This window comes from Trichechus manatus, unplaced genomic scaffold (assembly GCF_000243295.1).
Source record: "Trichechus manatus latirostris isolate Lorelei unplaced genomic scaffold, TriManLat1.0 scaffold00052, whole genome shotgun sequence".
Lineage (NCBI taxonomy): Eukaryota > Metazoa > Chordata > Mammalia > Sirenia > Trichechidae > Trichechus > Trichechus manatus.
The window spans coordinates 6406023-6431690 of record NW_004443988.1 but is presented as its reverse complement, the minus strand read 5'-3'; the positions used below and the strand labels follow the sequence as shown (position 1 = coordinate 6431690).

The following is a 25668-nucleotide window of genomic DNA, read 5'->3' as shown; positions in this document are numbered from 1 at the left end:
TGATTCCAAGTCCTCTGGAAGCTGCAAAGACTAGGGTTGCCTCTTGCTTGTCCTATCTGGCCATCCACAACCTCATTACCCACCCCCCACCCCCACCCTGTGCTGTAGGTGCTGAATGAGACCCTGTGCCCCACCTGGGACCAGATGCTGGTGTTCGACAACCTGGAGCTGTATGGAGAAGCTCATGAGTTGCGAGACGACCCCCCCATCATTGTCATTGAAATCTATGACCAGGACACCATGGTATGGGGATGCGGAGGCTCTGGCACCAGGGATCACTGACAGCCCCACACCTACGCCCTCTTCCCTACACTCTCTGCATTGGTGTTATGCCAGCCACCTCCCCAACACCCCACCCCCCACTGCTCCTTGGCCAGGGTGCTGGGAAGCTGGGAGTCTGAGCTGCTGACCGGCCTCCGGGAGACTCCAGGTGTCTCCTGCGCTGTCCCTACAGTCTGACCCCTTCCTGACACTGTGGGCTTCTGGAATCTCAGGGAGGAGACAGGCCAGGGTGTCCCTACCTCCTGGCACAGACAGACTGAGCTTAGGCCCAGAGTCTTCAGGAGAGGTGCCAGCAAGTCCTGCTGTCACCAGCCTTACTGCACCCAAGGATCCCCACACCCACCACAGTCAGTACAACCTCACAGCTCTCCATAGGAGGCTCTGGAGTGGGGGGATGAAGGACTGACTGGGCCTCGAGAGTCGGGGAGCCACCTTACTACAAACCACCTCAGCTCTTGAGGTACTCTGGACTGGGGTAGGAAGATTTTATTTCTATTTCTGCCATTCACTGGCTGTATGGCAAGTCTTTGGTGCTCCCTGAGATTCAGTTTCCCCATCTGTAAAATGGGGTGGTCACTCCCGCCCTCCTACAACAACTCACAAGGCTGTTGTGAGGACTGAGTGAGACCACAGGTGTGGACGTGCTCGGTGAACTGAAACCCCCAAGCAGCCGTCTTGGTTGTCTGCTGTGTCAGGGCAAAGCTGACTTCATGGGCCGGACCTTCGCCAAGCCTCTGGTGAAGATGGCAGATGAGGCGTATTGCCCACCCCGCTTCCCGGCCCAGCTCGAGTACTACCAAATCTACCGAGGCAACGCCACGGCTGGAGACCTGCTGGCTGCCTTCGAGCTGCTGCAGGTGGGGGCCAGGGACAGGCCTGCCGATTAGTGGACCGAGGCTGATGGGCAGGACCTCAGGGGTCTGCGGCGCTTGGGCTTCCCTGTCTCCCCAGGCCACATGGCAGAGGAGAGACCCCTCTCCCAAGGCTTCCCAGTGTGTGTGACTCTGTGACCCCTGCTCCCCAGATTGGGCCAGCAGGGAAGGCCGACCTGCCCCCCATCAACAGCCCAGTGGACGTGGACCGGGGCCCCATCATGCCTGTGCCTGTGGGCATCCGGCCCGTGCTCAGCAAGTACCGAATCGAGGTGTGTGGGGCACCGTGAGGCCACCGTCCCCACCCCAGCCAGGCCTCTGCTGTGCCTTCCATCCCCTCCCCCTCGCTGCCTCTTACTTTCTCCCCATCGAGGGTCGGACATTCATATTATGCTGTTGGCAGTCAAACACCATAGAGCTGGAGGGGTCTTCAGCTCCCTCAGACCACTCCTCATTTTCTCAGATAAGGAAGCTGAGGGCCCAGGAGGGGAAGGGACTTGCCCAATGTCATACCCTGGTGACCAGCAGGGGACCCAGGTCTCTGCCCAGTCTGCACTGGGTCACACTGCCACCTTCCAGGACCTGTCCTAGCCCTCCCTTCTGCCCCTCCTGTACGCCCACCCTCACCCTGCAGTCCCCACCTCAGCCCCTTGAGGGCACCCTCCCCTCACTCCTCTCCAGGCCCTGCCTCTGCACCCCACTCCCCAACAGCTAGCTCCCTTGTCTGATGGGCCTCTTCTCCCCCCACCCGCCACCTCACCCAGGTGCTGTTCTGGGGCCTGAGAGACCTGAAGCGCGTGAACCTGGCCCAAGTGGACCGGCCGAGGGTGGACATCGAGTGTGCAGGAAAGGGGGTGCAATCGTCCTTGATCCACAATTACAAGAAGAACCCCAACTTCAATACCCTCGTCAAGTGGTTTGAAGTGGTGAGTAGCTGGGCAGGGGCAGGTGTAGTGGCGGGGGCGTGCTGGGCACAGCAGGGTTCCTCTGCCCTTCTCTGACTCTCAGGCTCCACTTGACCATACCCCAGGACCTCCCCGAAAACGAGCTGCTGCACCCGCCCTTGAACATCCGCGTGGTAGACTGCCGGGCCTTTGGCCGCTACACCCTGGTGGGCTCACACGCCGTCAGCTCCCTGCGGCGCTTCATCTACCGGCCCCCGGACCACTCGGCCCCCAGCTGGAACACCACAGGTATGGCCACAGCCTGGAGCCCAGGCCCAGCTCCACAGACCAGGGCCAGCTCACGGTCCAGTCCAAGCAGCCGCCAGATGCTTGGAACATTAGCAAGGGGAGTGTGGGGAGGGGAGGAACAAGGGCAGGAGGAGGGCAGGAGGGAGGGCAGGAGTGAGGGCAGGAGGAAGGCAGGAGGGAGGGTAGGAGGGCAGGAGAGAGGGCAGAAGGAGGGCAGGAGGGAAGGCAGGAGGGAAGGCAGGAGGGAGGGCAGGAGCAAGGACAGGAGGGAGGGCAGGAGCGAGGGCAAGAGGGAGGGCAGAAGGAGGACAGGAGGGAGGGCAGAAGGGAGGGCAGGAGGAGGGCAGAAGGAAGGCAGGAGCGAGGGCAGGAGGGAAGGCCCCGCTCTCAGGGCTGAGGTGGCTGCCCAGGGCTGCCACTCACTCTAGAGCGGAAGCTGGAAATGTCCTCAGAGGTCTGAAGGGCAGGTGTCTTCTCCTCCCTCCCAGTCTGGCCACCTCTCTCTGGCTCAAACTCCCTCCCTTTCTGGCCATCTTCTCTCCTTGGTGGCTCTGTTAGGGCCCTATTTGCCACCCCTAACTCTCACTGTTACTCCTGCTCCTCACTCTGTCTGTCTGCCTGTCTGTCCATCTCTCTGTCTAGTCAGGCTTCTCCGGGGCTGCCGTGTGCTGTGCAATGGGGGCCCCTCCTATCACCCCACAGGGGAGGTCGTGGTGAACATGGAGCCAGAGGTGCCTGTCAAGAAGCTGGAGACCATGGTGAAGCTGGATGCGGTAAGTGGGGTGGGTCAGTCTGGCGCTGGTGGGAATGTGCCCCTGTGAGTGACACTTGTCGTGAGCCAGGTGCTCTGCCCTGCGAGCGAGCAGCGTGACATCCACCTCCTCTGGCCCATGGTGTTGAGGGCTAACCCTGACTGCATGTGCAAACGACTCCACCCTAACATCATCCAGGAATGCAAGACGCTATTAACTCTGCACACGTGCGCAGATGCATGTGTGTGCATGCATGTGGGCGTGTGTGCGTGTGTGTGTGTGTGTGTGTGTGTGTGTGTGTGTGTGTGTGTGTGTGTGTGTGTGTGTGTGTGGGTGGGTGGGTGGGTGCATGTACTGTGTGTGTGAGACAAAGAGACCAGTAACCATTTGAGGTAATAGTCTACAATTGTTTTTACTTCAACAAACGACACCGCAGGCAATGGATTCCTGATGAAAACACTAGTTCGCTTTCCAGAGATTCCCTGGTTTTCCAGCCATTCACAAACTACACTCTCCAGGTCTGGGATGGGGAAGGATATTCAGGTGGAAGCTCCTCGTTCCTCTTGGTTTGGGACTAGGGCCGTTTATCTGCCCGAGAGAGACCTGTTGCCTGGGGGTCTGGGTGCAGAGCCTCTGGGGAGGACAGGCTGGGGCCGGCAGGGCACAAGTTACAGTGAGGGCCCCATGGTGCAGAGGTGCCCTGGAGGCAGCCTCTCGCCTCTCCACAGTCTCCCTATCCTGTTCCTGACCTCCTGTGCTTCACACAGCCTGCAGAGTTCCTAGCTTTTGAGGCCTGAACTTGGTCTAAAACGACCTTCCCTTGACCCATAATCCTTGATCCAGAGGTTCCCAGCCAGCCAGCTAGTAAGCGCTGGGCCTGCTCAGGAAAGGGAGCAGGAGAGCCTGGCCCCACAGGAAAGCTCTCCCACTCCTGGGCTACATAGCAGGCCACACCTCCCCGTGAGCTACCAGCCTCCTGAACGCCTCCCTGGGGAACCTGTTCCTCCTCTGGGCACAAAAAGCCCCCCAGTTTTGGGCCTTCAGCAGAACAAGACAGAGAATGGTACTGTCCTACGCCTCCCCAAACTAAAGTTTCTCTCTTCCCCACACTGCCTACCTAGCTCAGGGCACTGCCTGCCCGACCAGCTGATCATTGTCCCTTGGGCCCACTGCAGGGCCTAGTTGGGGAGTGCCTAGCCAGTGTCCTCTTCAGCTACATAATTGTGTGTCTGCGTACATAATTTTTAAGGCTGCCTGCCCCCACCAGCCCTGGAGAGGAGGGATGGCAGGGAGTGGAGTTAAAGTTGACGCTGTTTAGCCAATATGAGGGAACTCCCACTGCCTGCCCTGTCAGGGTCCCTCCACAACCATGACTGCTCTGTGAAGTCACCTGAGAAGATTAAGTACTGGTGGCCAACACCCCTATTCTGGCACCATGGAGCCCTATACTGGTAATTTTTTAAAACTCCAGATGATCCTCATGCAAAGCCAGGGTTGAGAACCACTGCTGTTTAAGGAACAAGGAAACATTTAGAAGTATCTGTGAACCAGAATTTTTGCAGACTCATCAAGCAATGTGCTCTTGTGAATGCAAAGTTGACCTTGTGAGCATGGAGCTGACAGCACATCCCTGTGAACATCCTGCAAGTGCGCGCGCGCTGCCCTCCCATGTACCCTCCTCCTCCCCTCCCTTCCCTCTCCCCGGCCAAGCCACTGGCTGCCACTTCAGGCCTCAGAAGCTAATTCTGCCCCCGTCTCCCTGTCCCCCTCTGCAGACGTCTGACGCCGTCATCAAGGTGGATGTGGTAAGTGTGAGGATCCTCGTGGGCTCTGGGGTGAGAGGGCCCTACCTACACTGGCATCTGGTTTCAGGCCAAGAGGCTCAGCATCACGGATTGAGCCCCCAACCCCCAGAGGGAGACAGCCAGGGCAGGCGGGTAGCAGGGCTCACGCTTGGCAGGTCACGACCCTCTCTGGGCTGGGTATCCTCCTCCACTAAACAAGGTTCTACCCCTTTGACTTTGGGAACCCCACAGAGCATCATGGGGTCCAGGGCTTCCTGAGAGCAGAAGGTCAGAAGTGGGGGGATGCCCCCTGGACCAACCAGGGCCCTGGGAATGGCCAGGAAGCAGAGGAGCATGCAGGCCTCTGGGCCTGTCCACCTGGCACTCCCACCCTACAGGCTGAAGAGGAGAAGGAGAGGAAGAAGAAGAAGAAGGGCACTGCAGAAGAGCTGGAGGAGGGGGAGCCTGATGAGAGCATGCTAGACTGGTGGTCCAAGTACTTCGCCTCCATTGACACCATGAAGGAGGTGAGGCTGCAGGTAGGGTTGGGCTAGGGGCGGTGGCCTCAGACTCCACATTCAGACCCTCCTGTCCAGCTTCTCTCCCACCCACTGCCCACCAGAGCTGGGTCCCCTACCTCTATCAGTATGAGCTTGGAACAGCCATGTCTCATATCCCTGAAGTTCTAATTCAGAAGTCACCTTTTCCAGGATGGTGGCCCAGTCTCCCTCCCAGCCTCGGTTTTCTCTCATCCTCACTCATGTATTCCACAAATGTTTGCTGAGTATGTAGGATGAACCAAACGCCATAGTAGGTGCTATGGGAGCCAAAGATGAGACACAATTCCTGCCCTTGAGGAACTCTCGGTAAATGGAGAAAAATGGACATGTAAACAGATAACTACAAGACAGTGTGATAAAAAAAGCAAATCAATGGCTGGAGGAGTCAGGAAGGGCTTCACAGAGGAGGTGACCTTTGAGAAAAGGAAAAACTTGTGCACAGCAGAGGCCAACTTCTCAGCAGTACCATATTTTTATGCAAATAATGCGTGCCTTCTACATTTGTTTGCCAATCTCAGCCTCTCCCTACCTCCCCAGCAAGGTATTTTCATAAGCGTGCTATGCTACTTTTTTTAGAGCAACATGTTATTTGCATAAAAATACAGTAGTTACAAATCTTCTCCATACTGTGTTATCTGACAAGTTTTGGCCACTTTCTCTGTGACATGCTTTTCTCCTAGGGCACACACGTGGGTTCTGCCTGCTCAACCAAAGATTACAAGCTCCAGGAAGTGCATCTGTCCTTTTGTTTGTCTCTTCCCCACACTGCCTACCTAGCTCAGGGCACTGCCTGCCCGACCAGCTGACCAGAAGGAACATGTGCCTACGGTTGTTTTTGCTCAGTGGGGCCTGAGCTGCTCCAGCCACACTGTCTCCACAGGCCCTTCTGTGACTCAAGCTGTGTGTGATATTTACCATCCATGTTAGTTAGCTTAGGAGCCAAGATGGCATGGCAAGTTACAGTAGTATGAACAAGACAGAAGTTTCTTTCCTTCTCATGTAATAGTCCTAGAAGGGTGAGGGTTAGGCTGGTATGATGACTTCATGGTGTCAGGGACTAAGACCCTGCCATCTTGTTACTTGCATCTGGGTGGTTAGAGATGGCTCCACCATGTCCAGATTCCAGCCTACAGAAAAGGATAAAGAGGAGAAGGGGAGGCATAATCCTTTCCTTTTAAGAACCCAACCAAGAAGTTGCAAATATAACTTCTACTCACATTAGCCAAAGTCTAGTCCCATAGCCACACTTAGCTGCAAGGGAGGCTGGAAAATGTAATCTTTAGGGGGTGTCAGTGTGCCTAGCAAAATGTCTAAAGAACAAGAGAACATGTAATTTGGGACAAGGAGTAGTGTCTTCTCTCACCATCACCTCCTGATTTCAAGTTGGCCAGGCTGGAGCAAGAGGTTGCTTGTTGCCTCGTCTCTATCCCTGTGATTTGCACAGGATGCCACTAAAGGGTGGTGGTGCCTTGGTTGAAATCTTGTGATTTTTTTCCAAAAGGTGGAGTATACTGAGTGAAAGAAAATACAGCACATATTCTTACTCAGTTATAATTTTCTACATTAATAAATATTTAATAATATGGCTATGAATCAACATTAAAGGGCAATATATTTTTTGTCCCCAAGTTGTTTATTGTTCTTTTATATATTTTTTTAATTGTACTTTAGATGAAGTTTTACAGAACAAATAGTTTCTCATTAAACAGTTAGTACACATATTATTTTATGACAATGGTTAACAACGCCACGACATGTCAACACTGTCCCTTCTCAACCTTGGGTTCCCTATTATTACCAGCCTTCCTGTCCCCTCTTGCCTACTAGTCCTTGTCCCTGGACTGTTGTGCCCCATTAGTCTCGTTTTGTTTTATGAGGCTGTCTAATCTTTGGCTGAAGGGTGAACCTCGGGAGTGACTTCATTACTGAGCTAAAACGGTGTCTGGGGGCCATATTCTCAGGGTTTCTCCAGTCTCTGTCAGGCCAGTAAGTCTGGTCTTTTTTTGTGAGTTAGAATTTTGTTCTACATTTTTCTCCAGCTCTGTCCGGGACCCTCTGTTGTGATCCCAGTCAGAGCAGTCAGTGGTGGTAGCCAGGTGCCATCTAGTTGTACTGGACTCAGTCTAGTGGAGGAAGGGCACTATATTTTTGAATGATACACCATTTTAAAATCATAAACCCTTAAGTAAACTTAGTCACATTCTACCCATCATAAACTTTTTTTTTAACCCGCTAAAGCAGAGTACATTATGGGTTTGAAATGTAACAGGAAAGACTTTCTGCTTCTAGTGCATTTATAACTGTGTGGGACCAGAGTTAAGGGTCAAAAGACCCCTCCCTAAGAAACCTACTTTCCCTCCTCTTCACCTGCCTCATCTTTTGGCAGCAACTTCGACAGCAAGAGGCCTCAGGAATTGACTTGGAGGAGAAGGAGGAGATGGAGAACACTGAAGGTGAGCCTGGAATCCTGGATCTCTGCCTCCCCCCTTCCCACCCCAGATGGCCAGCTCCCTTGCCTCCCACAACCAGCTCTTCTCATTCTCCCTCCCATGGACCCCTCAAAGGGTAGCAGCTGGACAGGCGTTGTCAGGTGCTTCTGGGCACGGGGAGCAGGCTTAGACCCTTATCTAAAACAGCTCTCACGCTATCCAGTTCAGCAACCACAGTGATGGATGTTTAGAACTGCAGAAGGTCAGAGTCAGTGGGACCTCAGAGCTCATCCTATCCAGCGTTTTTCCAGGCCTTTTCCTATAGGACAATAGTAATGGGTATTCTAGAGGGAAAAGAGGGTTTGTTCTGTAGTCAAATGAGTTTAGGAGATGTTGGGTTAAACAGGTTCCTTTGCTGTAGGACTTCTCAGAGCCTTTAATGTGCAGATGTATATTATAAATCTCTAAAAGGAAGATGGATGGTGCAAATGGTTAACACACTCAACTGATAACCAAAGTTGGAAGTTCGAGTCTACCCAGAGGTGCCTTGGAAGATAGGCCTGGCCATCTACTTCCAAAATATCCACCATTGAAAACCCTATGGAGCACAGTTCTACTGTGGGGTCACCATGAGTCAGAGTTGACTCAATGACAACTGCTTAAAAGAAAGATAACAATATAAACTATTTCCCTAACTTATTTGACTACAATATCCTTTCTTCTAATGCATATCAACAACGCCTACGACTGGTCTTCTGCTGAATACAGTTTGGGAAGTGCTGATATAGAACAATCCTCTTATACAGGTGTCTAGATAGGCCCAGAGAGGCAAGTGAGCTGGCACAGTGCTGCAGAGCACAGGCTTCCTGACTCCCCATTCTGTGCTCCTTCCCGGCCCCAATCTGCCAAAGGGCACGACAGCAATCTTTGCACACATTCCCTTGCACCCGTGTGAGGCAGGCACACCAGGGATCACTGTCTGCATTTACAGATAAGGTCACCGAGGGCCGAGAGGTTAAGTGACTTCAGTAATTTAGTGGTGGAGCTGGGTCTTGAATCCAGGCCTTTCTGCACAGGTAGTTTCTGCCCCACCTCCTCACCTAGCTGACTGGGGCCTCCTTTTCTGTTTCCTTCCAGGCCTGAAGGGGCTGAGGAAGGCCAAGGACAAGGCGAAGGCCTTAAAGGAGGAGAAGAAGAAGAGGACCCAGAGCCCTGGCCCCGGCCCCAGCCAAGGGTCTGAGGCCCCTGAGAAGAAGAAACCCAAGATTGACGAGCTTAAGGTGAGGGCCTGGGAGCAGACCCCGCTGGGGAGCTGGGGGCATGAGGCAGCAGACAGGGAACAAGGTGGACAGGACAAGGGCCAGTGGACAGGCATCGTTCCCCTGATGGCCCGGCCTGGCTCAGGTGTACCCCAAGGAGCTGGAGTCGGAGTTCGACAACTTTGAGGACTGGCTGCACACTTTCAACCTGCTGCGGGGCAAGACGGGGGAGGACGAGGATGGCTCCACCGAGGAGGAGCGCATTGTGGGCCGGTTCAAGGTTAGGCAAGGAGGGCCCAACCCCCAATCCTCTTCCCAGCTCTTCTCACCCCCAAGCCCAGAGCTGACAGGAAGGTGGGACTGTCAGTGGTACTGGCTGTTAACATGTGAGACCACTTCCATGCTGATTGGTAAAGAGTGTCTGCTCTGAGCCCCCAAGCCCACCCCCTGCCCTGGCCACTCCTTCCAGACCTGGACCTCCCCTACAATCCAGCAACTAAAAGTTAAGGTCCCGACCAGCAAGGTCCAGACCTACAGGTGCTGTTGCTATTTTCAGTGCCCCCTACCCCTATACCTCCCACCTGTGCCCGTGCGAGCCTGCACCCTGACCCCCACTTACCTCCTCCCAGGGCTCCCTCTGCGTGTACAAAGTGCCGCTCCCAGAGGACGTGTCCCGGGAAGCTGGCTACGACCCCACCTATGGCATGTTCCAGGGCATCCCCAGCAATGACCCCATCAACGTGCTAGTCCGAGTCTATGTGGTCCGGGTGAGGCTCCCCCACACACCCTGTCTCCCCAGTCCTCCTGACTGGGAGGGGCAGAAGTGACTGGAAGTTGATCCCTCAGACTGGGAGGTACCAGGGAGGTCTAGTCCCCATCTTTCATAGCGGAGGAGGCCAAGGCCCAGAGATGGGGAGCCACTTACCCATGGTCAAACAGCAAGTCTCCCAACTCCCATCCAGTGCCCCCACCCCTGCCCCTCAGCATCACAAGACCATCAGGGAATGGGACAGGGACACTGGAAGATGAGGAGGGTGTGAACTTCCGGGGAGCCTGCTCAAGCAGCACCTTTCCCCACCCCAGGCCACAGACCTGCACCCCGCAGACATCAATGGCAAGGCTGACCCCTACATCGCCATCCGGCTGGGCAAGACTGACATCCGTGACAAGGAGAACTACATCTCCAAGCAGCTCAACCCTGTCTTTGGGAAGTAAGGCCTCCTGGCACCCTCCCCTGGCCCACCCTGACTTTCCCAGCCACACCACCTCCCGCTCTGGCCTTCACCCCTTCTCCTAACAAACCCCCCCCACCCGCAGGTCCTTTGACATCGAGACCTCCTTCCCCATGGAGTCCATGCTGACGGTGGCCATCTACGACTGGGATCTGGTGGGCACGGACGACCTCATTGGGGAAACCAAGATCGACCTGGAGAACCGCTTCTACAGCAAGCACCGCGCCACCTGTGGCATCGCCCAGACCTACTCCACGTGCGTGGGGCAGGGGCAGGGTGTGCCTGCTGCAATGGGACTCTGGGAACAAGATTCAGAGCCTGATGTCTTGGCAAAGTGGACATATTACGGTTTCTGTCCCATGCCAGGCCTCACTCAGCCCCTTCAGGCTCTGGGCACCCCCTTCAGGGGCCAAGACTGTGATGCCCAGGCAAGGAGAGATCCAGAGTATTACAAGAGGGAGCGGGCAGGATGAGGAGAGAAAAGTGGGCTGGGGCAGGGGGAGGCGAGGCGAGCAGAGGAGAGGGAGCACTGCACAAGGAAGAGCCCTGGACTCTGGGTCCCCAGGGGTCTGAGCCTTAACCTCTCTGGTTGTCAGTTCCTCATGGGAGTCTTTGAGGACTCCAGAGGGTGGACATGGGGATGGGGGGTGGTGGGTCATTAGAGTAGGGCTGGGTTGGAGGCTGGATATTCATCCTAGTAGGATGAAGGGCACTGGGCACGTGGGGCAGAGCCTGCAGCAGCTCTAGTGTCTCAGGTGAGCCTGGAGCCCAGGTGGGGCCTGACTGCTGACATGGGGCACCAGCCAATTGAAGGGAACTGGCCCAAGCCTGGTGGCGCAGTGGTTAAGAGCTCGGCTGCTAACCAAAAGGTAGGCAGTTCGAATCCAACAGCCACTCCTTGGAAACCCTATGGGGCCATTCTACTTTGTCTTATAGGGTCACTATAGGGTCACTATGAGTTGGAATCGACTCGGCGGCAATGGGTTTGGTTTTGGTTTTTGGGCCTGAGCTAGCAGCACCCCTGGCCACAGCAAGCACCTCCGGCCCCATCAAGCCTGTGTTCCGTCTCCCACAGACATGGCTACAACATCTGGCGGGACCCCATGACGCCTAGCCAGATCCTGACCCGACTCTGCAAGGAGGGCAAAGTGGATGGCCCCCACTTTGGGCCCCCCGGGAGAGTAAAGGTGGCCAACCGCGTCTTCACAGGGCCCTCAGAGATCGAGGATGAGAACGGTAACCGGTCCCTGGATGCAGGGGGTTCAAAGACTAAAGGGGGAGGTGTACGTGGGAGGTTCTGGACACCATACTTCCTTGTGGCAGGACCTCAAGGCCTGGCCTGGAGTCTCCTTAGCCCAAGCCGGAGCATTAGTGCCCCTCTGCTCATTCCCCAGAGTCCCACTCCTGTCTGCTCAGACCCTGCCCTTGCACCCCAACCGGCTTATTGCCTTCTCTCTCCCTCTCAACATCCCATGGGGTAGGGAAGTTATCCCCATTATGCAGATGAGAAAACTGAGACCCAAAGGGTTTCAGGGACTTCTCCAAAGTCACATGGCTCATAAGAGGCAAAGTGAGGGCGTGGGCCCAGGTCTGTGTGGCCGCATCCCTTCCTTCCTACATGGCACTTCCCAGATAATCACGATGTCCCTGTGGTGGGGACCTTGTGATGTCACCCTCATGATGCTAGGACAGGAAGTGGATTCTCCCTCCCTGGCCCCTCCTCACAGCCCAGTGGGATTCCCTGGTCAGGTTCCCCAGACACAGGAAACCCACAGACACGGACCTCTCTGGGCCCTGTGGGGCCGCTGAGATGTTAGGCAAGCCACTTCTCCCTCTGTGCCTCAGTTTTCCCAACAGTAAAATGGAGGTGAGGCAGATGAGTGGTGGCTCAGGTGCCTCTCTGTGCCCCTGAGTCCTGGCCCCAGCACAGTTGCCTTCGAGCCCCATGCATGCTGATCCACATGCCCACAGGTCAGAGGAAGCCCACGGAGGAGCACGTGTCGCTGTGCGCCCTGAGACACTGGGAGGACATTCCCCGCGTGGGCTGCCGCCTGGTGCCTGAACACGTAGAGACGCGGCCACTGCTCAACCCTGACAAGCCTGGCATCGAGCAGGTAACACCGGCCTGGCTGGATGTGGGGTTCTTTGGTATTGGGGATCAGCAATTCCCAACCTGGGTCCATCCATAACTGTAGAAATGGGACCTCATGCTATTCCCCGCATTCCCCAAAGCCTGGCAGGCACCGCTGCCAAGGCCCTTCAGGGAAACTAAAAGCGCATACGTCTTTGCTTTGAGAGAGTATAATGTCAGCATGGTGGTGACCTGGGTTGTCTCCCTCGGAAGCTATGATTGGCTATTGGTAACATATAAATTTCTGGCATCCAAGGATGACAAGTAATGAGATGGGCCTTGACAGGATGAAGGGTGGGAGGGTGAGGAGAGCTGACCTCCCCTGGCAGAGGGAAGGAGTCTATGGGGAGATCTGCCACGACACCCTGTCTCCCTCAGGGCCGCCTGGAGCTGTGGGTGGACATGTTTCCCATGGATATGCCGGCCCCCGGGACGCCTCTGGACATCTCGCCCCGGAAGCCCAAGAAGTGAGCTCCTAGGCCCAGCACTGCTCCCTCCCTATCCCCACCTCACCCAGCTTCCAATCCCAGGTGCTGGGACCCAGTCCTTCCTGTGGGGGCTTCAGGCCCAGGAGGCTTTGTTCACTCTCCCAGTCATACCCACATGCACGCCATATGTACACACAGGCAGCTACCTTCACACACTCGTACACACACAGGACCCCTGAGAGTCTGCTCTGCTTCATCCGTAAGTTCTGCCATGTTTTCTTTGAAGTACCAATGAGGAGTGCAGGACAGAGTGCTGAAGAGGTGGAAGGGTGACATAGTGGAAAGAACACTGGATCAGGAGCCTCTCTTAGTCACTTTGCCTCCCTGGTACTCAGTTTTCCCATCTGTGAAGTGGCAGGGCTGAGTCCCTGCCAGCTCCAACACCTTCAGACCTTGGAATCAGGGTCATTTGCACAGGGGCCCATGCTCAGAGGGGCCCCACGCCTGGTTTAATACTCTGCTGTTGCCATCTTGAATTCTTAATGATTTTTAAACAAGGGGGCCGCAGTTTCATTTTGCACCGGGCCCTGCAAATTCTATACCCAGTTCTGCCTAGAGTATCCTCCAAGGAAGTCTCTGTGCCTGAGGCCATGAGTCTGCTGTTCCAGTGCTTGCCACTAGGGAACACCCCAACCCACTGGGTCATACCGGGCTTGCAGTCCAGGACTTCAGATTCTGTTGCTGTAACTCCACTGAGAGCCACATTCTCATCAATTTTCAGTAGATGATACAACCTCGCCCTTTATGGTTGAGATGTAACTACCTCATCTATAATTACAATCAAGCCTTGAAGGGAAAATTCTCTTTGGGGACAAGGACATAAACCAGATTCCACGGGCTTCCACAGCCTCTGGAGCCAGGGGAAAACTTGCTCCTGTCCCCACTTCAGTCAGCCCTCTCCTCCTCCCTGCCCCTTTGCCTGCCCAGAGTACCCTGGCGACCCTGCTGAGTCAGCCTCTTTGCCCCAGAGTGTGCCGTGGTCTTGGTGGTCTGGTCAGACTGGCTTCCCTCCAAGCAGGGACAGTGTCTCCTCACAACAGCCATGCTTACTGACCCTCTCACTCACCCCAGGGACCTGCTGGACCAAGGCCTTCCTCTGGCCCTATAGCCTCCTGCTCATGCCATCCCCTCCCCTCACCTTCTCTTCCCTTCTGCTCTGTCCCAACCAGTCCAGGCCCCATACTAACCCCAAGTCCCCAGGGCTTCTCTTGGTCATCTCAACTCCAGGCCCAAAGATCCTGGGATAACCGCACCCCCAGGCTGCTTCTCACCCCCCCTTCCCCCGTCCAGGTATGAGCTGCGGGTTATCGTGTGGAACACGGACGAGGTGGTCCTGGAGGACGACGACTTCTTCACTGGCGAGAAGTCCAGTGACATCTTTGTGCGGGGGTGGGTGAGGCGCCCTGGGCTGGGCGGGGGCCAAGCTGGGCCAGCCCACCTCCTGGCAGCGGGTAGAGGTGGGAGAGGAAACGGGAGCTGTGGGGTCGGGGGGGGCCCTGTGGGTGTGACCACAGCTCTAGAGTGTGGGTGGCCCACAGGTGGCTGAAGGGCCAGCAGGAGGACAAGCAGGACACGGATGTCCACTACCACTCCCTCACTGGCGAGGGAAACTTCAACTGGCGCTACCTGTTCCCCTTCGACTACCTGGCAGCCGAGGAAAAGATTGTCATCTCCAAGAAGGAGTCCATGTTCTCCTGGGACGAGACGGAATACAAGATCCCTGCACGGCTCACCCTGCAGATCTGGGATGCGGACCACTTCTCTGCAGACGACTTCCTGGGTGCAGAGCTGGGCAGAGTGGGCGACACTGGGTGGGGGTGGGGGTGGGGGCCAGCAACCGGAACTGAGGAGGGGCAGGGAGGGGGGTCAGGAACAGGGTGAGCCCACCCTAGAGGGCCAGAGGGATCAGACAGGGTCCCTGCCTCAAGGACCCACCTAACCATGCCCAGAGTAGATGTCCTCAGTGTCATAACCAGTGCCGACAGGGTGCTTGGGTGCTCCAAGGAGGGGCAGTCGGTGCTGCTGAGGGTATGAGTGAGGCTTCCCAAAGGAGTCGGGGAACCTCTTGGGCCTCAGGTTGCTCCTCTGTAAAATCCACTTTCCCCTTAGAACTCTAATTTGCATCTGGGCCAAGCATGTGAGATAGGCAGGATTTTGCAGTGTGGCTGCACAGCAACGGTGTGGGTGGCAGACACCAGGAGAGGTCCTCCAGGCTGAAGGGTCAGCCAGGGAAGCCAGTGTGAGCACCTTGGGTGAGACGAAGGCGCTGGGTCAGGGTGGGGGGGTGGGCAGGAGGAGGAGACACAGGGGAGTCTGTACTCAGCAGCCAGGTGCCAAGGAGCCCTTGCCCCGCCACATTCAGCCCAGAGCTGACTCTGAGGTTGCACAGGGGCCATCGAGCTAGACCTGAACCGGTTCCCACGGGGCGCGAAGACGGCCAAGCAGTGCTCCATGGAGATGGCCACGGGGGAGGTGGACGTGCCCCTGGTTTCCATCTTCAAGCAGAAGCGCATCAAGGGCTGGTGGCCCCTCCTGGCCCGGAATGAAAATGATGAGTTTGAGCTCACGGTGGGCACCACCTCCTACTGGGGCAGTGGGCAGGGCTGGGACAGGTTTGGGTACTGAGGGCCTGATACCTGGCCTGGGCACTGGGAACTTGCTGTCCCCTCTCTGCAGGGCAAGGTAGAAGCGGAGCTGCATCTACTGACGGCCGAGGAGGCAGAGAAGAATCCAGTGGGCCTGGCCCGCAATGAGCCTGACCCACTAGAGAAGCCCAAGTGAGTCCCCTGCCTGGCCCTGCCCCGATGGTTCCTGGGGGCGCTGGAACAGGACAGGAAGGAGGGGCCAGAGCTAGACAAGAATCTTCTAGTTTTCTTGCCCTTACCGCTCTCCTGGCACCTCTGCCCTCTCGGTCACTGCCTGGGCCACAGCCTCATTGTAAGGGCACCTCTTCCTCCTCCCCTCCCTGCACCCTGAATCCCACCACCTCCCTGGGGACCCATCCTGCTCAGAGGGTGAGCAGGGGTGCTGGTGCAGGAATCAGCCTCCTCCAGGATGAACGCTGTGGCTGGGAAAGCAGCTCTGACGGGGGAATTCGGGGCACAAGCTTGGCGGTGGGGCGGTGCCCAGAGTGACACGTATCAGCCCAGGGTATGCCTCCCTGTCTGCCGGGCCCCCTCTCCATACCCCAACCCTCCATCCTTCCATCCTCTCTGTCCTTTCTCCTGGCTTCCTCGCTCTCGTGCTGCTGCAGCCGGCCCGACACGAGCTTCGTCCGGTTCTTGAACCCTCTCAGTTGGCCCGCTACTTCCTGTGGCCCGCGCACCGCTAGCTGGCTGCTCCTCAAACTACCGCTGCTCGTGCCCCCGCCCTGCCTTGCCCTCTTTCTCTGCTCTGTGCCTGGCTACCTGGTCAAGAACATCCTCAGGGCCTGAGCCCCCGCCCCTCCCGGGTGGGCCATTTCTCCTGAGCTGGGTAGCCATGTGGACCGCACTCACACTCACACACACCGGGACTTTCAAGCTTCAAACTAGAGTCGTAGAGTCAGAACTGGAAATGACTGTTTGACATTTTTACATATAAGGCCAGAGAGGTAAAGTAAGTTACCCAACGACACCCAGCAAATCAGGGTAGAGCTAGGACTCGAGCCTAGGTTTCTGAATTGCCACTTCCTCTCCCTGCGACATTCCTGACAGCCAAACCCAACTTCATCAGCAGCAAGAAGTTGAGATGCAGACAGGGAAAGGGAAAGGCTTTGCCCAGGATTCACCAGGCAGTCCTAAATAGTATCTAACAGGTTCCTACCTCCCAGAGGCTTTCTGCTATTTTCTGCCCTGCAGGATAGCCAGCATGCTCTGAGGCCCCCCCACCCAGTCCAGTACTGACAGAGCTTGGCATGCACTGTCTCACTTAGCCTTTTCACCAACCCCTGGAGGTAGATACTACTATTAGCCCCATTTTATAAATTAGGAAACTGAGACTCAAAGAAGTGCCTAGCTTGCCTGTCACAGCCGGGATGGGAAGCCAGGTGCCCTGTCCCCTGCGCCCATGCTCTGCAGCAGCCCTTACACTGGGCTCGGCTCTGGCAGCATACGGTCCACGTCCTGGAGGAACTGGCAGGGAGGTAGTTTGAAAAGACAAATACTTTAATTGTATGCCTTCACATTTTATAAAGCCTATGGCTTTTGCAACACAGAAAGTGGGGCTGGGCAAGCACTTCCTGGCTAGTGGGCTGTGCAGAGGTAGAGCAGCCATTTACACCCTGGGGGTGGGCAGGCTGGTGAGGGTGGCACGCACCCCTCCAGGGCTCCTGGGACTCTTGGCAGGCATGGTGGGCACAGTTGCTTGTGCTCACAGAAAGGGAAAGAGATTGAGAATACTGGCCCTACTGAGAGAGGATGTGGGACAGCCCCAGACCACAGACAGTAAACGGCCAAGTAAAGGAACCTTCTAATAATTAGAACCACTTGCAACTCAAAGCCTGCCTCTGCAAGTAGTGAGCTCCCATCATGGTAGGCTGGATGGATGCCCAGCTTCCAAAAATGCTGTCTCGTTTGGGAAGGAGAGCAGAGGCACCAGGCCCTACAGAGGACAACCTTCCTAACCTGCAAGCCTGGTGCTGAGACGTGCGCTTGAGTCCTGGCTCCAGCATTCACTACTCTGGAGACCTCAGCCACAGTGGGGCCTCTTGGGGTCCAGAAGGGCTGAGGGGATAGGGTACCCTTGGAGGTGGCTCCTGCCCACGGCCTGACCTCTGATCCTCCCTCCTACAGCCGGCCAGACACCGCCTTCGTCTGGTTCCTTAACCCTCTCAAGTCCATCAAGTACCTCATCTGCACCCGCTATAAGTGGCTCATCATCAAGATCGTGCTGGCCCTGTTGGGACTGCTTATGCTGGCCCTCTTCCTCTACAGCCTTCCTGGTTACATGGTCAAGAAGCTCCTAGGGGCCTGAAGGTTCCCTCTGCTCCCCACAGCTCCTCTCCCCGGGGTCTGCTCTTTTGCACTTCCTGTGGCTTGGACTGTATCCCCTCCCCTGGGGATTCCGAGGAGCCCTAGGTCCACCCTCCAGCCTCAGGGTCCCAGGAGCTCACTGGGCCCGTGATGCCCAAACGCCCCTCCTTGCCACCCTAAGACTGCTGCCTGTCCAGTCCGCCCCTCTCTCCTTGTCTGTGGGGTTTGCACACAGTAGGAAGGGATGGGGGTGCAGCAGCTCCCTCTGGCCCTATCTTGCTGAGGCGCCACCCTCCTTCCAGCCCTGGCTGCAGAGGATGTACCCCAAACCCTCCCCCAGGCCTTCCAGCTCCAGAACTTTAATGAAATTAACCAAGAATCACAGGCCAGTGTTCCGGGCTTTCAAAAGAATAAACAAGCAAAACACATCACCCCTCCAGGCATAATCTTGTGAGGAGAGCAGACAATACCAGTCTTTGTTCTGTGGGACTGGGCCGGACCCTACCCACAAATCCTGGCTGCTTCTGCCCATTGCTTCACCCCCAGGGAGCCCCTGGAGTGGGTCCTTGGCACACACGCCCATGCCCAGGCCTTGTCCTGCCAGCGAGTATGCACCCCTTCCAGGGCCCCCTCTGCCCGCCTCTGCTCACAGGCCTAGCTGAGGAGCAGAGGAAGAGTGAACATTTTGTGCCCCCACCCCAGGCACCCACTGCTCCGTGCAGACCCCGCCCTTCCACTCCCTTCAGCTGCAGCCAGGAGTTTGCACTTCCAGTGCTGCTGCCTCTGCCGGCCTGAACTGGGTTCCTGTCGGCTGTTTTTCATTTCTTGAGTGGTGATTTTCCTCTTAATAAAAGAAACCAAACACTGAGCTGATGTCTACATGGTCAAGTGAGGGGAGAGCCCCCAGTGTGGGGCACAGGGTCTGCGGACACCGCAAGATTGGCAACTCAACACCAGCTGCCCCTATGGCTTCCCTGCTATGGCCAGTCTCTCATGGCCCAGGATTCAAGGCCGGCCTAAGGCACAGGGCTGCCTGCCCATGAGAGGAACCTCCAGGACAGCCCTCACACCACAGCCCTGAGGACACCACCACAGCCCTGACGAAAGGGTCCTTTAGGCCTAAAAGACCCACAAGTCTCCAGCCTCCGTCCAGAGAAAGCAAACGCCCCCAAAGCAAAAAGCAGGCCCCGATGCCACTGGGCTCACCTCTATCTCACGGACATGGCCCACAAAGTCTCCTCGTGACACTAGGCTTGGCCTCATTAAAGAGACTCAGCCATAACTTTCCAAAGACTTTAATCGTAACCACATTTTGATAGGCCCTATAACAACAGCTCTGGGGAACCCGAGTGTGCCAGACGCAGCTCCCAGGGTGGTTTGTGCCAGCTCCAGCACCCACCAGTGTCAGCACTAATATGTCAGCCCTTTGAGGCCGAGCTCTCTTTGGTGGGTACGCGGAACACCTGAGTCGGAGGAACCTGCAGTTCAGAGTTGATCTGGAAAAGAAAGAGTGGGCTCGTCAAGTTTTCCCCAGGTTCCTCTCCCATGACCTCTGGGGCTCAGGTGCACGAGCTCTCTCACATATGTCTCCCCATCTCTGCAAACATTTCCTCTCCAAAGCAGAGGGAGGCCTTTGAAGGGCCACAGACTTCTTCCCACAGAAGACAAGTCTTGGACCTTCTTGGTCAGCTTCTACCCCACTTAGCTACCCTCTGGCAATGTTGTTACTCTTCCTCTAATCAGTCTCTTAGATGGTCACCTCTCCCCTCCGTCCCTTGCCCATCCCGTTCCCATTTCAGCCCCACCCTTACCTCCTCCCTTCCCATCCTATTGTACACAGTAGCATGGGTGGAAGCATGGGGCAAACAGTACCCACCGTGTCTGAGTTCCTGTCACAAGAGGCCATCATGATACCCAGGCACACCAGGTCCCCCTTTTGGGTGTGTCCCGGGGCCTGAGACGTGCCAGGGCCTCACATCCCCTGTGCGTGGACTTGTGGCCGGCCTGTCACCTCTCACATGGACAGCCAATGGCTGAGTACCTATGCTCGGTCCAGCGCGTCACAACCCTCCTGGCACACAGCCTCAGTGTCCCGTGTGAAGACCCCACCCCAGCTGAGCAGGGCAAGAAACTGATAAAAGGACTCTGGAAGCAGAGAGCTGTTCTCTTGCAGGCAGAGGGGGTGTGGCCACAACTGTGGCTGGAGGAGGCCGGAGTGAGGGCCAGGGGACAGCTGCCCTGGCAGGGCCCTCTCTTTGTGCCAGAGAACCTGGGCTGGCGGAGTATGATGGGCCCAGGGTTCTGAGCAAATCACAAGGTCTCCAAGCTATGATTCTCCTTTTTGTGAAACAGGGAGAATAATTTCTGCCCTGTCTACCCCATAGAATGGTTCTTAGGATCAAGGAAGAAAACACGTATGGAGGGCTCTGTTGGCTTTGGCACTGCCGACAGGAGTGGTCCCAATAGCAGCTGGTACCACAGGGCACGGGCATCAGAGGAACACTGTTACAGCCAGCTGTCCTGGAGAAGACATCAGGCAATATCCACTCCCTCACCCGATGGTTCTGTCTCAACCTGAGGCCAACTGTTAATTTCTTGCCTCACATCTCAAAGCTCGCTTGCCTCTGGTGGGGGAGTTGTTGTTGTTGTTAGGTGCCGTCGAGTCGGTTCCGACTCATAGCCACGCTGTGTACAACAGAATGAAACACTGCGCAGTCCTGCACCATCCTCACAATCATTGTTATGCTTGAGCCCGTTGTTGCAGCCACTGTGTCAATCTATCTCGTTGAGCGTCTTCCTATTTTTCATTGTCCCTCTACTTTACCAAGCTGGTAGGAGAGGGGTTCCTCATTTCCCACCGTCAGCTCCAGCCCCCCACCCCTGCCTGCCCAGCCTCCTCGGAAGGTCTGTGCACCCACCTTGGAATCTAGATATTGCTGCAGCAGCATCTGGAGCTCCGTGTTCTGCTGCTCCAGAGAGTCGTTTTCTAGCAGCAGCCTGGCCCTCTCGGTCAGGATGAGGCTTTGAGCAGAAAAACAAGTTAGAGGCCCGCTGAATCCTCCATCCTATACCTTGTAGGGGCCAGGATCTCCATGTTTCTGTTCTGGTTGGAGGTGGAGGAGGACCCCAGAAGCTCACATTGCTCCTAGAAGCTTCTCTTATCACTCAGCCACCAGAGCAGCCCTCCCTGACAGAACAGAGTGGCAGCGCCGGGGCCACCACCCACACTGCCCCGACAGGACTTGCCCTCCCAGCCAAAGGCAGCTTTCCTCTCCAAGATCTCACATAAGCAGGCAAATGTGGCTGCTCCAAGAAGGATCCTTCCCCCTCCTACCTGCCTGGCACCCCTTTCGCCTGGTCCATGATATACACAAGCAAACAAAAAAAACCTAACCCACTGCCGTGGAGTCAATTCTGACTCATGGCAATCCCATGTGTTACAGAGTAGAACTGCTCCATAGGGTTTTCTTGGCTGTAATCTTTCCAGAAGCAGATTGCCAGGCCTTTCTTCCACAGTACTGCTGGATGGGTTCGAGCCACCAACCTTTAGGTTAGTACTGGAGCACAAACCATTTGTGCCACCCAGGAACCTCATGACATAAACACTCACTGGTACTTCTCCAAGGCTGTGTACAGAGCGTCCCAGACGTTCTCCTTGGCGGGAGGGATAACGGTGGTGAGGGCCTTCCAGTACTCAGAGTCCTTTGAGTCATCTCGCACATCCTTCTGCTTCTTCAGTGGCGTTCGAGGGTCCCTGAGGGCAAAAGCACTGGTACCATCATCTCCATCTGGCACACCCAGGCACTCAGCAGTGCCAGTCAGGCCCCTATCCTCACAAAGGCATGGCCTGCATTCACATTACTGCCTTTTCACCCATTACCTTCCCACTCAGCTGTAGAGTTCACCAGATCATGGAAGATTCTCAGAAACTAAACATGCTTATCATCAATTTTCCTGATTTTTGGTGGGGATTCTGGGTCAGCTCTGTGAAAGCATCACTGGAGTTTCTTCCACCCCCTCTTTCTTTTAATCATTTTACTTCAATGGCTCTACAGCTCATTAAGCCCACCCATCGCCCTCGAGTGGATTCCAACTCACAGTGACCCTCTAGGATAGAGTTCCCTATGGAAACTGCCCCATAGAGCTTCCAAGGCTGTAAATCTTTACGGAAGCAAACTGTTATGTCTTTCTCCTGCAGAGCAGCTGGTGGGTTCAAACTGCCGACCTTTTGCTTAGCAGTCGAGCACTTTAACCACTGTGCCACCAGGGTTCCTTACAGCTCATTACTACACCCCATTTCTTTCACCAGTACATCCAAAATAGCTCTTAAAATTTGTCATCTCCCTTCCATCCCTTCTATGATGGTCTTAATCTGCGAAATTACTGCCTCCCAACTGGAGGAACCCCCCCAACTGCTTTCCCTGTCTCCGGCATCACCCCCTCCCTGTGCCAAAGTGACTTTTCTAAACTGCAAGTCCAATCACCACGCCCCCATCGCTTAAAACCATTTCCTGGCTTCCAGTCAGCTAACAGGTGAAGACCACGCTCTGTGGCACAGCGGGCAAGGCTCCCCAAGGTCTGGCCTGGCTCCCCTGCCACCGGCCCCACCACCCAGATGCTTGGTCTGCATGCACACTGCTCTGTCATGACTCTCTTTCCCTGCTGTAACGTCCTGAAATGCCCTCTCCCTATTCTATCCACCCAGCAAAAAGCATCTCCTTCTAAAGCCCTCTCCAGCATGCCAAGTGGAGTTAACCACATCCTCCTCTGAGCAACTCTGTACCTTGTGCGTGCACTTACCGCTGTCCCCATCACAAGATATTTTCCCGAGAGTCTGCACATGGCAGACCTCAACAAATGTTTGTTTAATGAATGAATGACAAATGAAAGAACACAAATCACTACTACACTCACTAATACACTCAGGAACTCCCCTATCCCTCCTTTCCAATATCCATTTCCTCGCTAACCACTCCCCCCACCCACCCCCTCCCTGTCCGGGCTCCTGCTCAGCAGCCTCTTTGCTCGCTGGTGTCTGCTTGGCTCCTCATCCAGCTCCCCAGTTCTCAGCAAGCCCTCAGTGCCACAGCCTACCTGGGCTTGTTCAGACCCATGACGAAGGCCTCCAGAGCCTTGAGGACATCATTGGGGTGGATGAGTCTGGGAGAAGATGGGACCTCCTGCTCCGCCTGTGAAAGCTTCTCCTTTCCTGCCTCAATGGGTAACTTCTCTACTGACTCCGGTGCTACCATCACACTTGACCGTTCCTGTAGAGGGGTACAGAGATTCCAGGGGGTGATCTGGGGAAAGATGCCAAGGTAACTATGGGTTGGGCATACATAGCATGGGAGTATGAAGAAAGACAGTAAGAGAAGAAAATTGAAAAAGCTTGCCTACAGATACAAAGGGAGACACTGACAGAGGAAAGAAATGGTGGAAATAGAGGAGAAAGTGGAAAAGAAGGAGAGTGGACCAGGGAGAGGCAGGTAGGGGGCTCCAAAACGATGGTGACGCTGTTTCTCAATCTGGACTCACAGGTATTCGTTTTACTGAGATTCATAAACCTTACTTATTATAAATATCTTCTTGAATCACAATGCAAATTACATTTTATTTTAATATTTATATTTGAAAAGCCTCCCTCCTACTCCAGTCCCACAGTTCCTTCAGTTTACCTCCCACAGGCAAACCATTGTTACCAGTTTCTTACGTATCCTTCAAAGAAATATTACATATATGTGCGTAAATACATACACATGCACACATTGCTTGTACATATGGATATAAAAACAAATACATACACACACATATTTATACACATACATACTTTTCCTTCCCTTTTTTACAAACATGATACCATATTATATATATAGTCCTGAACTTTGTTTATTTTTCACATACCAGTAAGCCTTAGATATTTTCCCATACAAACACATAAAAAACATCTTTTTTTAATAATGGTTGCATAGTATTCGATTGTATATATGTACCATATATTATTTAATTAGTTCCTTAATGATGGACATTTAGGTTGTTTCCAATTTTCTGCCATTTCAAACAATGCTGCACTGAATAATCTACAATAAACACATCATTTCAAATGTATTGGGATGTATCCACAGACTAAAATCCCATAAGAGGAATTGCTGGGTAAAATGCATATGATTTTGTAATTTGTAACTGATACGGCCAAACTGCCCTCCATGGAGGTTACAACAATTTACACTCCCACCAGCAACCATGAAAGTGCCTGCTTCTCACACCTCAGCCATCACTACGTGTTATCAAGCTTTTAGATTTTGGCCAACCTGAGAGGTGAAAAATGGAATTCGGGGCAGTTTTAATTTGCATTTCTCTTGTTACAAGTAAGTTTGATTATCTTTTCTTATGTTTAAAAGTTATTTGTATTGCCTCTTCTATGAGCTGTTTGCTCAGATCCCTTGCCTATTCATTGAGTTGTTGGTCTTTTTCTTATTAGTTTATAGGAGTTCTTTATATATTGAGGAAATTAACCCTTAACTGTGATATGAGTTGAAATTTTTCCCCAGCACGTCACCTATCTTTTAACTTTGCTTATACTCATTTTTGCCTTGTAGAATTTTTTTAATGTAGTCAAATTATCTCCCCCCGCCCCAACCCTTTTCTGACTTCTGAGTTTTGCCCACTCAGCTAGCCAACTGTTTTTGGAGGTATATCAGGATACTCACACTGGGGCTGGCAAATAATACCATTTTTAAAATTCAAAATAATTTTTAATATGATAGCTTCATTTATCCGAATAGCTGATATTTGATTCTCCTAGTGAAATCAATTACATTCGGGATAGGTATTACAAACGGGCCCCGCTTTCCAGAAAGTGTTAAGGATCAAACTATTCAGAAGTTGGTGGCCCGGTCTCACAGTGGCTGAGGCCTGGCTCTGAGGGAATACCCAGGAAAAGATTGATTGGGCCATAGCATAAGAACAACACCTCATCTCTAGCCATTCTTCCACTTGCAAATTGAAGAAAATTATAACAATAAGGGAAATGCTACTTTAGCTATCCCTGACATAAACTCCCCACTACGTCTCCTGAGGTATTATTCAACGGCAGCAATGCCCTCTGGGGGCTTCCAGGAGAATTGGAAATTCTTTTTTTCTTTTTCCTTATTTAACATTTTATTTATTTATATTTTTGAATTGATAATACATAAACTAAACAAAACTGAATCAGTTGCTGTTGACTTGATTCTGATTCATGGCCACCTCATGTGTTTCAGAGTAGAACTGCTCCACAGGGGTTTTATACACATGGTTAAAAAATTTAAAGCTGCAAAATGGTATACAGCACCACACCTTACCTGGCTAGAGGGTAAATGATGAGCTCGGTATTTGAGGAAGAAGTTCACCAGTTTATACAAGTCATCCTCACTTTCAATTCCAAGGGCCTGGGGAAAAATGGGATGGCTGCTCAAAACACGCCATCAGAGAAAAGAGAGCGAGTTCACAGGCTTGGGGAGTTACACAGACCCTCAGCCCCTAAAAGCCAGAAGCTTGGCTTGTTTCCTCTGCATCCCGGGTGTCTGGCCCAGAGCAGAGGGCATGCAGCACTGGAAAACTGCAGTGAAACAGGGACATCAACGCATTAGACAGAGAGAGAGAAACAGTGCTGACATAGTCAGGAACAGCTCCATTCAGATGTGGGGGGTTTGAAAATAAATGCTAACAGGGGTCTAAACACAGAGCTGAGTTTGG

The 25668-nt window shown here is 54.1% G+C and overlaps 2 protein-coding genes across 6 annotated transcripts in view; one reads left to right on the top strand and one right to left on the bottom strand.

The window, feature by feature from the left end:
* OTOF (otoferlin) overlaps positions 1-18059 on the top strand; it is a 124400-nt gene extending 106341 nt beyond the window's left edge. For 2 of the 5 annotated variants that reach the window (XM_004377590.1, XM_004377589.1), the window contains 22 exons: positions 109-243; positions 978-1139; positions 1307-1426; positions 1919-2080; positions 2185-2347; positions 3050-3120; positions 4875-4904; positions 5282-5410; positions 7830-7896; positions 9010-9152; positions 9277-9411; positions 9761-9898; positions 10215-10342; positions 10449-10619; positions 11439-11599; positions 12335-12477; positions 12873-12961; positions 14273-14371; positions 14521-14762; positions 15372-15550; positions 15659-15759; positions 17755-17935. In XM_004377590.1, the coding sequence (XP_004377647.1) occupies positions 109-243; positions 978-1139; positions 1307-1426; positions 1919-2080; positions 2185-2347; positions 3050-3120; positions 4875-4904; positions 5282-5410; positions 7830-7896; positions 9010-9152; positions 9277-9411; positions 9761-9898; positions 10215-10342; positions 10449-10619; positions 11439-11599; positions 12335-12477; positions 12873-12961; positions 14273-14371; positions 14521-14762; positions 15372-15550; positions 15659-15759; positions 17755-17935 (2949 nt within the window). Of the gene's footprint in view, positions 1-108; positions 244-977; positions 1140-1306; positions 1427-1918; positions 2081-2184; positions 2348-2989; positions 3121-4874; positions 4905-5281; positions 5411-7829; positions 7897-9009; positions 9153-9276; positions 9412-9760; positions 9899-10214; positions 10343-10448; positions 10620-11438; positions 11600-12334; positions 12478-12872; positions 12962-14272; positions 14372-14520; positions 14763-15371; positions 15551-15658; positions 15760-16235; positions 16434-17754 lie in introns of those variants that run through there. The other 3 variants (XM_004377587.2, XM_004377588.1, XM_004377591.1) reach the window with 3 other exon arrangements.
* Positions 18060-19352: 1293 nt separating this feature from the next.
* The window catches only part of DRC1 (dynein regulatory complex subunit 1), a 74928-nt gene continuing 68612 nt past the window's right edge, over positions 19353-25668 (bottom strand). Inside the window, exons 13-17 of the mRNA XM_004377689.1 lie at positions 25275-25361; positions 23029-23171; positions 21545-21688; positions 20853-20955; positions 19353-19430 (exon numbers count right to left, since the gene is read on the bottom strand). Of these exons, the coding sequence (XP_004377746.1) occupies positions 19353-19430; positions 20853-20955; positions 21545-21688; positions 23029-23171; positions 25275-25361 (555 nt within the window). The remainder of the gene's footprint in view (positions 19431-20852; positions 20956-21544; positions 21689-23028; positions 23172-25274; positions 25362-25668) is intronic.